The 15,749-nt window shown below is 41.4% G+C and overlaps 2 protein-coding genes across 2 annotated transcripts; both read right to left on the bottom strand.

Annotated features, from left to right (window-relative positions):
* Nucleotides 1-565: 565 nt before the first annotated feature.
* On the bottom strand, nucleotides 566-2,289 carry helt (helt bHLH transcription factor; the record flags this gene model as incomplete). Its single annotated transcript, XM_084465721.1, has 4 exons — nucleotides 566-1,077; nucleotides 1,404-1,500; nucleotides 1,618-1,722; nucleotides 2,263-2,289. 4 exons carry the CDS (start codon nucleotides 2,287-2,289, stop codon nucleotides 566-568), a joined length of 741 nt encoding a protein of 246 aa, XP_084321847.1.
* Nucleotides 2,290-8,605: 6,316 nt separating this feature from the next.
* LOC311340731 (macrophage mannose receptor 1-like) lies at nucleotides 8,606-13,913 on the bottom strand. The gene is made up of 10 exons (XM_084465606.1): nucleotides 13,869-13,913; nucleotides 13,132-13,182; nucleotides 12,232-12,374; nucleotides 11,969-12,069; nucleotides 11,711-11,847; nucleotides 10,083-10,222; nucleotides 9,778-9,875; nucleotides 9,522-9,694; nucleotides 8,929-9,014; nucleotides 8,606-8,811 (listed from the first exon to the last, which is right to left on the bottom strand). Exons 2-9 carry the CDS (start codon nucleotides 13,133-13,135, stop codon nucleotides 8,932-8,934), a joined length of 879 nt encoding a protein of 292 aa, XP_084321732.1. The 5' UTR covers nucleotides 13,136-13,182; nucleotides 13,869-13,913; the 3' UTR covers nucleotides 8,606-8,811; nucleotides 8,929-8,931.
* Between the last annotated feature and the right edge of the window lie 1,836 nt (nucleotides 13,914-15,749).

Below are 15,749 nucleotides of genomic sequence, written 5' to 3'. Positions count from 1 at the left end.
CTGAGAGGAGATGGAGAGCTAAGGGCTTAGAGCTAAAGCGGTAAAGCTCAGGAGGCCTCTAGGTTGAGTCTCTGTAGGTCTGCTCCTACAGAGACGCACCTTGCACAAACATCATTGTTCTTTGCACTATATTATATTCGATGCAAATAGTCGACGTAAGCTTCTTACTGTGCATTTCGGAAGTTGAGGTTACATTTGAAAGCCCTTCTAACTATCAGGGAATTACAGAAAAGTCTTCAATATCAAGTTCAATATCACTTATAATATCACATATCACATTTCATATTTCATTACACGTTGTTTAAGATCCAGGGCTAGATCCGCGAGCCTTTAAACGTACAGGTCTCACCGTGAAGAATCATTTTTAGGTAAAAAACATTAACTTAAAGACGAAAACGTTCAATCATTAATGACACATACACATGACACATAAAGTCGAGCAAAGTTTCACTAAGAAATATTTATTATATTCACATATTATTCACACTCTTTTTTGTATAATGAAAAAATATATACATTTATTTTTAAATAAAGACACAAAGACGGATAGGAGGCGAGCCGGTAACTACATGGCGTGCTGCGCGGCACCGTGCAGCGTAAACGCGCCGGCGTGCGTGTGGCTGAGGAAGTTGAAGTAGTGGTGATGATGGTCCAGTCCCGGAACCGGCTGCAGGAACCCGCCGTGCTGTTGCGCGGGCGCCGAGAGGGCCACGGGCGGGTAAGAGACGGTCGGACTGCGCGCCGAGGGTGCCCACGAGAAGTGTCCCGGAGGAGGACTCTGTTGGTAGAGCGAGTCCGTCTGCGGGCTGTGTCCCTGGTGCTCCGGGGACGAGTGCAGTGGGCCGAGGTACTCCACGGGACGCTCGGCGCACGTCGTCGTCGGTGAGCCGGCGGGACACGAGCCGAACAGGGGGTCGGTGACCGCGCGCGACTTGGACTGCAGGAAGGCGAGGATGCGCGCGTACTTGATGTCTTTGGTCTCGGCGCGGTCCTCGGTGGTGAGGTAGTGCACGAGGTTCTTCATGCACTCGTGGTACCCGTAGTGGAAGTAGTTGGCGAACTCTGCCAGCAGCTCGCCTGAGGGGACGGCACCAAAATAAGAGTCAGATACACGTTTCATATCTTAAGGAAAGCTAATGCTAATAATAATCATCATAATAATAATCATAATCAAATGTAATAATAATATAAATAATAAGGACGCTTGAATAGTAATAGACACGTTTTTAATATCTAATAATATTACTAATAATACGCAGGGCTACTGAAGGCCTTATTGGTGGATGTATTTCAAACATCGACCACAATAATAAAATAAAGAAAGGCTACTGTTTTCTTTGTGGGATTAGGTTGATCAATTTTACAAAATAATAAAGAATAAGGGGTTTTCATACCTTTCATACCTTTTTCCCTGCCGCGGGGGAAGTCTGCGGAGTGGAGCGCACGGAGGTACTGGACGGTCATCTCCAGGATCTCCGCCTTCTCCAGCTTCCCGGAGCTCTGAGGTCAAAGAAACAACACATAAATTTACTTTTGTAATCGTGGCCACGTATATATAAACTGCTAAACATGAACGTATCGCGATATTTTACACCACTGTATGTCAGAAGGCAGTACCTGCTTGGCGAGGGCCATCGGGACGGTTTTCCCGAGCTCGTTCAGGCAGCGGTTGATACGGTCTCTCCTCCGCTTCTCGATCACCTTGTGAGAGATTGGGGTTCTCTGCGGATTCAAAAACGGGGTGTTATTACAATCCATCGAAAGTCAAAATATATATAACACCGGTGTTCCTTAAACATAAGGAAATGGGAATAAACCAAGCCGGCCCAAGACGGCGTTGGATATCTGGTGTAAGCTGTGACGCAGACGGCCGGGGCGCATCGGTCAACCGCGATTTGTTTTGCGCGCCAGTTGAGCACGAAGATGCGTATTCTAACCGTGGTTACTATATAATGCAGCATTCAAGATCATATTTATATTAGGCATGGCAATCTAAATAGCAAAATAATAGTTTCGGAGACGACTTGATGTCTGTTGAAGTCTGAGAGGCAAAACAAACTACTTCTGGTGCTTAGGACGCGCGGTTAGTGCAGGCTTGTCACCGGCCGTTTTCTCTACATATTATTAAAATGTATTCTAGTGTAGTCAAATATTTGTTTAAATATAAACTCAGCAATTTAAAAAATAACCCAAAATTTCAGAAACACTGTAGGCTATTGTTGACCAAACGGGTGCTGGTTGTGCAGGGCGCACTGTGCGTACCTTTCGCTCTTTGAGTTTGGACGCCATGGAGGTCGAAGCGCAGGGTCCCGGGATCACAGGGAACGGAGACAGAGAAGTTTCCACCGAACAGGAGGATGCAGACTGAGAGAGAAATACGAAGTAGCCCTTATATAGGCGTCATCCAGGCACTCCGGCATTCAGCAGGCAAATTATTCCACGGGATTAGCGCCAAGCTTTTGGTAAATGTGTGCATTTAGGATCAGTCCAAGAAATAGTAAAAAAAAAAAAGAAATTCGAATGCCATGGGCTAGCAGGGGGCAAACCTGCTTTGTTAATCCACGTGGCTGTTCAAAGGACACGTGATTACTTTTGGAATATTATTTGCATAGTAACAACCCAGGCGGGAAATAAGAAGTGATCCGACGGGGCGCGCTGTGCGCGCTGAAAACAAAGCCGGCGGGAAAAGAGCCCTCTTTCTTCCATCTCGCGTTTCTCACACGATCGCCTGTTTACAAATCCCAGCGAGCTATCTTAACTCTCCTCCGAGCCCAGTCCGAGGTGTAAGGCCTGTCCAGTATCATTAGAGTAATTAAGTAAGCCTTTAATAGGCTGTTCCGCCATGTTCAGGGGAGATCTTTTGGAGACGGAGTCCCCCGTTTGTTCTCGGCGTTTCTCACACGACTTGGTGACACGTCCATCTTTTATGAGAGATGGCAAGCTTTTTGTTTACATTCTTTATTTGCTCAGAGTCCTCGGCAGGTGTGTGATTAGCCCTGGCACACGAGCGTCGTCTGCGTCATGCCGGGCGTCTCCAGCCGGCCCCGGCACACGAGGGTTACCCACCACTGGAGAGTCTTCGGAGGGGCTCAATTTGTATCCTATTATCCTATAGGAAAATGTCTATTCAGGCCCATGAATAGTTTCATTGGCCTAAATTTTAATAATGCTGTGAAAGAAAGGGAGAAATAAAGAAGAATGCAGCTGGTGTGCACGAGCATTATTCCGTCACCTGCGAGATGGGTAGCCCGGAGACCCCTATTCATTTGCCTAATTTCGGTCAACTTAACAAACTTTGGGAGAAATTATACTGCTATTGTTATGAAGGGTGAGGCTTTCTGATCGAATTAACAGCATGTTTTGATCCGGTAAATGTCATTAGAAAGAAAGAAACAATCGCGTTTTAAAGGGGCCTGGGTAATGCGCCAAGTGGAGACGCCAAAGCGCAAACTTCACAAAGGGCGCTGGTAAATGCCACAGGGGACTTTTGTACCCGCACATTGCTCAAGTTTTTGCCCCAACAAAGGGCATTATTTTATACTTGAATACGTTTCATGCAACAATCGGCTGTTTTCTTCAAACATATTTTCACAGCAAGGTTAACAACAGCGTTATTGTGTGCGCTCCGTCTCACCATTTGGAGCTCGTTCCATGCGCCAAAAGACTTCTCTTCGATTATTCCCCTCCTAAGAAGGTTTTAATCCTCAAAGTTTCGTCTTTATACAGAGTATATATTAATTTATATATATATATAATATATGAATTAAAAAATTATAAAAAGCAGTTGAGGTTGCGGAAAGAGAAGTTGATAAAATAGTGGCGGGTTTTGGGCTCTTGCCAAGTGGAGGAGATAAGCGCGATCTTGCTGTTTGGGGGGAGACATAATGCAATTAATAAAATGGTTCGTTAAACACTTTTAATGCATTTCCCTTTGAAAGACGAACTTTGAAGTACAATCTTTTGTTGATTTGAAAGAATACAGATCGCAGTTATTTGGTCAGACTTTAGTGTGTTGTTAAGATGAAAGACACATGTTGCGTCAGGGTGAGCCTTCATGGGACAAAGAAAGAGGCCGACAAAACAAAATAATATGTTGTTCATAAACATCCCTGTTATTTTTAAACGAATATGCCTATGTAGTGATACAATTCTGCAGTTACTCAAATAAAATCGTTCAGCCCAATTTATTTTTTCTGCACTATATTAAATAATATGTTTGTGTCCTGTGATGTCCAATATTCCACAATGCTTATATCTACTCTGAAGCGTTCGGTTTTCTGAATTCAAATTCATGTATTTATTTATAGCTTGCTTAATATATTATTATTAGTAGTAGTATTATACAAGTGTATTTTCAGGCTTTGCTGTAGGCCTATTTATTTGCAGGTCATCGGTGGTATAGCTGCACTATAATCTGCTCTCAGCCGTTATGGCGCATGATGCTCTGAACCTGAACACCAGTTAGTAAGAATGCTCGATCCGCAATAAAACCCTTTCACACTTTTACACGAGCAACAAAGCAAAGGCACTGATGCAAAAATAACAAATAAACAATAGGCATATTTCAACCACAAACCTTACTCTTGTTTTTACAATGTTGCCTACAACTTATTTCCAAGTTTGTTCTTTTTGCTGGTAGGTTCCCAAAATAACTGTTTCATCTTCGAGGTTTTGTACTTAAAAAAAAATAATTAAATGTATTAAGTAGGCCTAGGCTATAATAATGACACATTTCCATGAAAAAAACAAGAAAAGTAGTTCCGATAGCAGTAACTTTATTTTACACATTATTGTTAACATGCTTTATTCATTGTCATTTCAGTTTGTGTCAAATTATAAAATGGATCAGCCTATCCCGGTAAACTAACATTGAAGCACAATCATTTACAAAAGAAAAGTCTCAGCAAAAAAAATAAATCTTACATTCACTATTGATTCACGTTAATTAATTCAACCTAGGCCTGTTTGCTTGATAAGCTATACCGTGTAGCGTGTTTGTTTTCCAGTGAAAACCAACCATGCCACAACAGTGGATTAAAAGGGAGCCGTGTGTTAATGCGTCATGTTTGGGACCCACACAACAAGCCCTATCTGTCACAGTGTCGACACCGCGAAGCCGCACTGTGAGGCGGCTGGGCTGTGACCCGTGGTGACCCAGGCGGCGCCCCCACACAATCCTTTAGCTTGGCGCGCCACCCTCCGCCCGGCAGCCACCAGTTCACACGCTCTCTATTCAATCAGAAAACCCTTCGGAAATTCACTACGCTCACGCGAAACAACAAATTTGTTTGAACAACGCCCAATAAAAACTCAAACAAAGAACAACAAACAAATAATATGTGTAGCCTCTGTTGTGTGCCACAAGTGGATCGTTGTAAGGGTTGTTTTGTGTTTTGGATGTAGGCCTATATACACTTCATGTTTTGATACCGTTTTTGGGGGGGTAAAATACTGATTGGCCTATATTGTATTCTATTCCACACTCTTCTGTTCTATATTTGATGCTATTTATACCTGTTCAATAGCCTATTGAATCTGTTGTAATATGTTATTATAGGGAGTGTCCTAAATAATACTAAGAAATAAAGTTTATAAGTAGGCCCACAACCAAAAAACGAACTAAAGTGGGATGCTATAGGAACATCTTTTTGAGTTCCACAAAAACCTTCTACTCGGTTCCTTCCTTTCTGATTGTATTGTACCGCTGCTACGATGACCTAATTTCCCCCAGGGATAAATAAAGTTATCTATCTATCTATCTATCTATCTATCTATCTATCTATCTATCTATCTATCTATCTATCTATCTATCTAACTATCTTAAAGAACCATATATTATAAGGTTCTTTGAATCACCAAGTAGGTTTCTTAGGATAACCTTTTGAGTCCACAAATAACTATCTACTCAATAGTTCATCAAATAGTCCAGAAGGTGCATGTGTCTACGCCTTATATTCCTCTCCCTATTCACTGGTCTATCACCCATCTCCAAAGTCATCAACTGGTGGTGGTCCGGCTCCAGCCTCCACACACCCTCCGTATCCATCCAACCTTCAGTCCCCTGGTCCCTCCCCCTATACCTCCACCTGGTGAAGGGGCCTTTGGCTGGTATGAGGCCCCTCCCCGGCTGGTACAGGGCCCCCCGGCTGGTACAGGGCCCCCCACCTGGTACAGGGCCCCCCACCTGGTACAGGGCCCCGGCCTGGTGGAGGGCCAACAGACCCTCAGCGTCAAGAGGCTCCTCAGGGTTTGTCGTCGTGGCAGGGTTAGGGTTAGACTGGTTGGACTGGGAGGGCCCTGAGGAGAGGAATGACGTGTCCAACAAACCACATAGAGTTGTCTTTGAAAGATGGAAACAGCTTTGAGTCCAGAAGGATTTCAAGATGGATGCAACAGTAGTTGGTCAATAAATTGGCAACAATAAATAATGATTTTATTTGTTTTGACCATTAATGTGGCTGGAGACGGGGATCTGTAGGCTCATAGTTGAGGAGAAAAAACTTAGTCAGCAGTAGTAAACATAGTGTTTCAAATCAACACCATGTAGACTGGCCCCTGCAGGAATACACTCTTTAAATTCCCCCTCTGAAACACTTGAATGTGTTTATCTTTGGTAGAATATCTCTGTATCGAGACAGGAAGCAAGGCTTAACTCCACACCTTTCAGTTCAGGGTTTCCGGACCAGGCACTCAGCCATTCCCGGTTCTGCTATAACATAGCAGGACAGCTGGATCAGAAGTTCTGCTGTAACATAGCAGGACAGCTGTATCAGACGTTCTGCTGTAACATAGCAGGACAGCTGTATCAGACGTTCTGCTGTAACATAGCAGGACAGCTGTATCAGAAGTTCTGCTGTAACATAGCAGGACTGCTGGATCAGAAGTTCTGCTGTAACATAGTAGGACATGTTGGATCCTAGATTATACCAGGCCTAGAGCAAATAGTTTACTTAGCTTCAGAGAGAACACCAACACCACACTGTTACTGTTATCTCACCTACTACATCCATGACCTCATGAATGTAGTGACCTCCCCTTATAGTTGAATGAGGGCCAATAGTAAAGACTCAACTAATACCTCAATAAATACCATGTTGGAGAGTGAGTTTTGACAGTGCTGTACAGCCTTGAGCTTTCCCCTGCCTGGTCTCTGTCAGTCTCTTAAAAGAAGAAGATATTATCTAGATCATCTGGCAGTTCTGATATGTTTTTTTGTGTATTTTATTCAATGTCTCACCTGCTCAAAATAACCCCAATAAAAGCTTGATGCCTATTGGTGGAACCTATTTATTCAGAACGTCTGTCACTCATTTGGAGTGAAACTGCAGCTTTCAACAAACACATGCAGTGTAGAGCTGGAGGGTCAGAATCCTGTGGATGAGACCCTGTGCTGTGTGGTGTGCTGACCTGTGTGCTATAGATGTGAGACAAGAACACCTTGCTGTGAATAAAACACATCAACCACATAAACTTTTGGACAAACAGTTAGCAGGTAAAATATAATGCTCTTTTATTTTGGTACACCATACTTTAGATAGATAGATATACATAGTACAGGAACTTGTGGCAATAAATAACGTTGAGGCAAGAGTTGAAGAAAAGGACAACAATTTAATTCTACTTGCAAATGTTTTCACCCATAGTTCTCACCACAGTTTCCTGCTTTCAGTTGTGTCATTTTATTGGGTAACAGGAATTCGTTTTTTACTGCCCTATATTTCCCTATTTTCTAGTTTCTGTTAGTTTTTAACAGTGTTAGAAATTGTATGCTGCTTGTTTTGGTGAATAAATGTTCTTCTCAATGAGACCAGCCTGGTTGAACAAAGGTGATCCCCAAAGGTGATTGCTTTATGATCCCCAAACAGACTGTTGTTGGGATTTAACAGAAAACCAATCAACCAAAATGCTTTAAATGTTTTAAAAACATAGGATAATATGTAAATATGGACTCCAGTTGCCTTTGAAGCCTTTACCTTTAACCTTTAAAGGTAACTTGTTACATTACATCAATATGATTGTTGGTTAAAATTCAAATTCAAAATTCTTAGAAATAATACTTTTATGACACGTTTGACTGCAAAACACCAGATATTTTCATGTAATGTCCTGCTTTGCCGAATGTGCGTAACAGCTGGAGTATTCACACAGCATTTTGTGTATTTTTGGAGCTTCTTTCGTTCTTTTGTTCAAAGACAAAGAACAGTGAATACTATACCGCCTGCGCACCACATTAAAAGATATCCAGTGTTTTACTATTAGACAAGTTAGCAATATTTGAATTACTTTTGCAAATAATCTGTTTACCCGCCTGGACTTCTTGGATTATAGCAAGCAGCAAACGCAGTGATATCAATGAGTGGTTCACGTTTTTTTTTATATATTACCCTCAATGTTTGATGGTGAAATATTAATCAAGAGGCAGAGCACGAGGTAGAAACTCTAGTCTGTGTGCTCTGTTTATAGAGTAAGGTCAGGTCTACCCTACTGTATCATTAATAGCATTTCACTACCTCAGGTACACATATGTTGTACGCAGCTACCTGCCAAGAAGTTGGAAAGAAACTGAAACACTGTGAATACGTCTGGAGACATTAACATTAAAGGATTGTTTAATATTATTAGCATAACAGTGACAAAATGTTTAAATGAAAACACCTTCTAGGTATCAAATGCAATAAACAAACAAGGTGTTGTGGACATCAGGGGAGCAAGGCACGGGGACCACACCAGAGATTGAGGGGATGGGGGGGCCATGGAGCCAGAGACCGGTCATAGATGGTTTCCAGGAGCCAGGTCTCTCTCTTCAGGGATCTGTTATTTTGGACAAAAACTGATAGCTGTCAAACATTGTCTGGATGTTCACTAAAAACTGCTGGAAGAAATACTCAACAAAGAATCAAACCATCCATATCAGCTGTAACAACATACCTTTCAGATGATGAACATACTAGCCACGACAGATAGGAAAAAGGTCATAGGAATCAAGGATCCCCAGGAATGGCCATCATTTTTATCTATAGTAAAGGGACATAAAAAAGACGGCATATCCAAAACATGAGCATAGTTTAACATGATTAGTTGTGGAAAGGTGTGGATCATCTATGGGAAAGGTTCTCACTAGCGTGATTTCCGTTCTACAAGTATAAACTCAATACTGCATCACTGGGCTCCATCATTGATACGTTCCTAATGTCGTTATGCCGAACATACTCAGCTTAGCCTTTATTTTCACCCATCAGACACTGAGTTAATAATATTTGCTGTAACTCTCAGACATTTCTGTCAGGATGAAGGTGCACCTCCTTCATCTGGACATATGGAAGACGGATCTTAGTGTCAACATGGTGAGACCATCCATACCACACAGTTTCACTGTTCAGCTTGCTTTTCATCATCAGTACCTTCCAAGTCTGCTGGACATCTTCAGGTTATGATTAATGAGCAGCTTATAGTTACATTGGCCAAGTACACAACATTATCATGATCAGCAAATCAACACGCGCTACAAACCGTCTACAAACCGTCTGGGTACAGGTCCCCTTCCAGAGGCTCCATACCAGCGACCTTCTCACAGATCCAGAATCTTTGTATGACACAAAAGACATCATTCCAGATGTTGGGCAGTGTCCTCCCACTTAGTTCTGCACATGCTTCCTTGTGATCAACACCGTTTGGTTCACCTGCTCCCCAGTTCCTGAAACCCAGAAAGAATAGAACGTTTACCACCACTTCATACCATGAGGTGATCAAGGTACTGCACTGAGTCATTAGCCTTACTGAAAAGTTAGGCCTGACCCATCGACCCATTTCCATTCCCCCTCTGTTTCCCTGTCACTCAGTCCAATCCAGTGTTTTCCTATCGATGAAGTGAACTCCTGTTTAAAAAAGTATAATATGTCAAAAAGACAATACAGCTGAGTAGAAAGTGCATACAATCAATCCCACTCATTCTGGCTGTCCCTGCCCAAACCCACACATGGACGCACATTAACACACACACACACACACACACACACACACACACACACACACACACACACACACACACACACACACACACACACACACACACACACTCTTACCTGTTCTTCCTTACTGTTGATTACCACCAGGTCGGCATCTTTTTGCTGACAGTCATTTCTACTGTCCATCCAGTTCTTCTTGGTATCAGAAAAAAAGTAGAAACGGTTGCCGTAACGCCGCCAGCCCTCTGGTGGGGCTTCTGTAGAATATAAGAGGAACATCTCAGGAGTCATAGAAACTGGTTTATTGTTTTCATTGGTTGAGAAACACAAATACACTCCATTAAAAAAGGCACTGGCCTTTAGATCACAACAGAAACCTGACCCTGTATTAAAGATCACAGTGGTATTCTGCACAATAAAATGGATCAGGATTCCATTGACCAACCAAATGAGTCATGGTTAGCAATCGTTATGGCAATTAATAAATGGTTATGGTAAGTTATTGTTGTTGTTTTTCCAGTGAGATAGTGAGATAGTGAGATAGACAGGAAGGTATGGGAGACAGATGGGAGGACATGCAGCAAAGGACCACGGGCAGAAATCAAACCCGGGTCGCTGCAGTAAGGACTGAGCCCTAATGGTATGTACATATGTATATGCACACAACATGCAAATAGTCTGAAGTAAGACATTTATAACAAATAGGAAATGTATATTCATACACGCACATAAAAGAGACACAAAACCAAGCCAAAACAAAAACGATATAGCACCAAACCAAAAAGAACCAAACTGTAAGGCACCAAACCGTAAAGGGGCGCACACACCACCCAGACTCAGACCAACGGTCAACTGCCCTTACCCGACCACTCCGTTGCCTCTCGTCAGACCCGTTTGGCAGGAAAGTTGCATTGAAAGACACCGCGTGTTTTAATCCAAAAAAACCAAACACAAGACTACTGCCAACTACACAGTAGCGTGTACGTTCTGTGCTTGTGCGAGATGCAATAGGTCTCCTTAACATCGGGTGGCGGTAGCTAGTCTCGTGGTGCTAGTCCGCCTCCCACACACCGTGCCGATTTGCTGGTTGTGTGCTAGCAGTGTGCTAGCAGCAAACAACCAATCAGAGTATCCAATGGCTCCAATCCTCAGACGGCCAACGCTCTCTGGCTTTGCAGGTTGAATGGCACCAAACCAGCAGACAGAGGGGGTGTTCCTCACAATTTTTACAGTATGGTTACGGTTAGGTATTGTAACTAAGTATGGTTATGTAGGGTGTAGTTAAGGTAAGGAATTGTAACTATGTTTTGTTATTGTACAGTGTGGTTAAGATAAGGTATTGTTACTAAGTATTGTTATGGTACAGACAGTTATTCCAAGCAGCTATCAACATGTGACGAGCAATAGCATTCGCTAGCTAAACACAACATAATAGTGTACAGTAGGGCCGATGACACTGGAACCTGGAGGGGTAGATGGAATGACCTGCCTGATCTCAGCACCAGCAGTGGCTTGTTGTTTAGCTTCTGTGCTTGTTCAGGCAGACCAGGCTAACCCTTTTGCCTAAAGTATAATTTGTATTAGCAGCCAGGGCAACACATTGTTTTTTGGCAGCCATAACAAATCTGGCAGAGAGTGCAGTGAATTATCTCACTAGAGAACAGAAGTGCAGCACCTTGATGTGAAGTACATTTGCTATAAAGCCTTGCTATAAAGATCAAACATACTAAGCAAAGCCAAAAAACCTCCTTCGCTCTGTGCCTTCTTCTCACAGATCCAGAGGTTTGAATCATAACAAGACACATCAATCCAGTTGTTGTGCCATGCTACGCAGTCTTCACCCGCTCCAATAAGATGGTTTGGTTCACCGACTTTCCAGTAACTGAAACTCAGAGAGAATAGCAAGTTTACGACCCTCTTGTTTCTGGTGATAATCCATGTATGGATAGCACACTGTCTCTATCAGAGAAGAGAGGCTGCTGAACCAGAGTCATAAGCCTTACCTTAAAGTAACGTTTGTACCATCCACCCATTCCCAGTTTCCCTTTGTGCCTCCGACACTCAGTCCAATCCAGGACTTATCATGCCATCTCATTATAAACTCCTGTGTAAAATAAATAATATTTTCATGACAACACAGATACACGTACAGACACACACACACACACACACACACACACACACACACACACACACACATACACACACTCACACACACACACACACACACACACACACTAAAATACACACACGCACACACACACACCTGTTCTTCTCTGCTGTTGATAACCACCAGGTCTGCGTTTCTTTGCAGACAGTCATCTCTACTGTCCTTCCAGGATTTCATAGTAGAAGACATAAAGTAGAAAGTGTTGTTGAAATACAGCCAGCCCTGTTGTATGTATTCACCTGTTGAATGGAAGAGGGAAACCTTGATTATCAACAGATAAGTTGTGACACACAAAAAACACATTAAAAAAAAAAATGGAACTTGATAAAGAAAGATGAACAATCAAAACCTGACCTTGTATAGTATAGATCACAATGTGACCTTGTGTTGGAGAGCACAATTAAAGCCTGACTTAAATGTCTAACTGGTCATGCAGAGGAGTTTAAACAGGGTCATGGGAGGCTGTAGCTTCAGACAAGTCACAGAGCTACTGCTGTTACATTTCTCAGTGTCACTGGCTACCATAGAGAATAACTGATTTCCTGTCCTGTTCTATCTGCAATCAATGTTACAGTTTTATACCCATTACTTTTTTTCTTGTCTTACTAAAATGTAATTTTCATTTGTTGAAAAAATGTTATGGCTACAAGACGTGTGTAAGACCATTCAACATTAGTGAACTGAAGTAAAGTATGGCTCAAAGAGAAAGCAAAGAGGAGTGCTTGTTTGAGCGACTATATAGTCTATTTCAGTCTGTCTCTGACATTTTTCTTTTACAATTTAGATATTTCTTGATGTGAAAAATTCTATTGAAATTACAAACCCTGACAAACCAAATTTTATTTGGTTAATAGTTCAACACACAGATACTGTAAACCTGACAACATAATGTGTGAAGTTTATAGACATTAGAGAGATATTGTAAATTAAACCACAAAAGCAGCAGACATTTCGTAAGGAAAGTCGAAGATTTGAACTATAGATAGAAACACTCACCCATTAAATTCCTGAATTTCTCTCTCTCATCTGTCTGAGGTGTCTGGGAGTCTAAGACGGGACAGTGTATACAGTTAAAATCAGCTCCATCACAGTAAGCCAAAATTGTCAATCAAACATAACATTCTGATTGAAATAGGCTACAAAGTAAACCTACAAATGAATCGTAATATTTATGAATAAAGAGTCTAAATTATGACAAGGGTTTGGATGTTTACAAATATTGTTCTTGTTTCACAAAAAGGTAAGGTATCAAAATAAATACTTTTATTGTTTTCAAAATCTCACAAGCTTGCCTGCTTGACTTCCATTGTAGCCTAGAAAGATGCTATAGGAAGAAGGCAACAAACTCAACACAGTGAAATATTAAGAGAAACAGCTCCCTCACCCCCTCGTCTCTGCCTATGTTTCTCAGCCATTGAGAAGTGGTGCTACTGCACCATGATAACACCATGTGCACATATGTAAGTAACAGGCATGACTCCCTGAACCAATCAGGGAAGAGCCTGGTCAGAGATTAGCCATAAACCATCTCAAATCGAAATTGTCAACACAGATGCAGATTCAGAGTTAACCAGAACAGATATTCTTACAGAGCATTTAACTTAATAATAGTTAGCAGATGGCTGACTGACTTATCTACAGCACCTTTAAAAAGATAATGGTGACAAACATAACATACACAAAGTATATTATTGTTAATATTAATATATTAAGGTAGTATTATTTAGACTCACAGAGACGCAGTGAGATGTTGAGAGTAGCTTGTACAATACACAGCAGTCCAAAGCCCACAACAATACACTTCAATAGCTTTCCTCCTGATCAGGGGTACAAAACACACACACACACACACACACACACACACACACACACGTAAAGAGTGAGGATACACACAATATATTGATCATAATGAAATATCACGCAGATACAAACACACATACATAGTAAAATCTATGCATTGGTGATATGGATGTGTACTTTTTCTAAATGTCTATCTTTTTTCTTTTGTTGTTGTTTTTATGTAACCATTAAATATTATTACAATCATTCTTAGATATTATAATTCCTCTACAAAGGCTCTTACCAAATTCTTTCTTCACCATCACAGTCCTGAAGACAGGCATGTTCACATATTCCTCAGTGACTCCTGAGTCCAGTTCATGAGTTGTGTCCATAGTTACACTCTATTGTTTGGGGACGTTCTTTAAAACCTGCTTTATGCCACATTTAAGTGGAAGTGGAACAACAAATGACACATGTCATCTGTAATTTCTTTTCCCCTTAGAAACTTTCCCTCATTGCAACTGGTGTTCGATATCTTGCAACATCTTCTTCTTCTTTGGTGGTAAGAAACCTTTTTGGAACGACGTGGAATTATGGCAAGAGTTGAAGAAAAGGACAACAATTGAATGTTGTTGGCAAATGTTTTCACCCGTAGTTCTCATCACAGTTCCTGGCCTTCAAATGTGTAATTTTATTGGAAAACAGGAATCATTTTTTTAAACTATATCCCTAACTTTTAGTTTCTGTTATGTGTTAACCATGTTTTAAATTGTATGCTGCTTGTCTTGGTGAATAAACATTCTTCTCAATGAGACCAACCTGGTTGAACAAAGGTGAACAGAAAATAGACTAAAGTTGATGTATCGGGGACAGACCCTGCATCAATCATTCTGGCTAGATCAGTTTTAGTGTTTGGTGTCCATTGAAGAAGATTTTTCTTGTATTGATAGTTGCTTAAACTTTATCTACGACTTAAACTAGGATATGCTGATTGGTACTGGACTTCCCTCTCTCTCGCGGCAAAACCCATGTAACTGAAACGGTTATTGCTCCCTCTGAATTCACGTTATCCTCTCTGTCGCTAATAGCGCAGATATGGGATAGCCAAAGACAGGGCAGGACAAAGGAGCGTGCTTCAGATGCAGAAATATCTGTTTCATTAATCTGTTGCAGCATCCCAAATCATCAAAAACTAAGGCTTGGGCCAAAGCTTGCGCCATGGTTCTCTGCAGTGTTTGGTAACGTAACCTTTAAAAGTAACTTGTTACATTACATCAATATGATTGTGTTTGTTGCAGGTGGATAAAATTCAAATTCAATATTATTAGAAATATTACTTTTGACACGTTTGCTGCAAAACACCGGATATTTCCAATGTCCTGCTTGGCCGAATGTGCGCAACAGCTGGAGTATTCACACAGCATTTTGTGTCTTTTTGGAGCTTCTTTCGCTCTTTTGTTCAAAGACAAAGAACAGTGAATATTTACACCGCCTGCGCACCTACAACATTAAAATATATCCAGTGTTTTACTATTAGACAAGTTAGCAATATTTGAATTACTTTTGCAAATAATCTGTTTACCCGCCTGGACTTCTTGGATTATAGCAAGCAGCAAACGCAGTGATATCAATGAGTGGTTCACGTTTTTTTTAATATATTACCCTCAATGTTTGATGGTGAAATATTAATCAAGAGGCAGAGCACGAGGTAGAAACTCTAGTCTGTGTGCTCTGTTTATAGAGTAAGGTCAGGTCTACCCTACTGTATCATTAATAGCATCTCACTACCTCAGGTACACATATGTTGTATGCAGCTACCTGCCAAGAAGTTG

The sequence above is a fragment of the Micromesistius poutassou genome (genome assembly GCF_964030765.1).
Source record: "Micromesistius poutassou genome assembly, chromosome: 3".
NCBI lineage: Eukaryota > Metazoa > Chordata > Actinopteri > Gadiformes > Gadidae > Micromesistius > Micromesistius poutassou.
The sequence above is the reverse complement of the archived record's forward strand: the minus strand, read 5'-3'. Positions and strand labels throughout refer to the sequence as shown.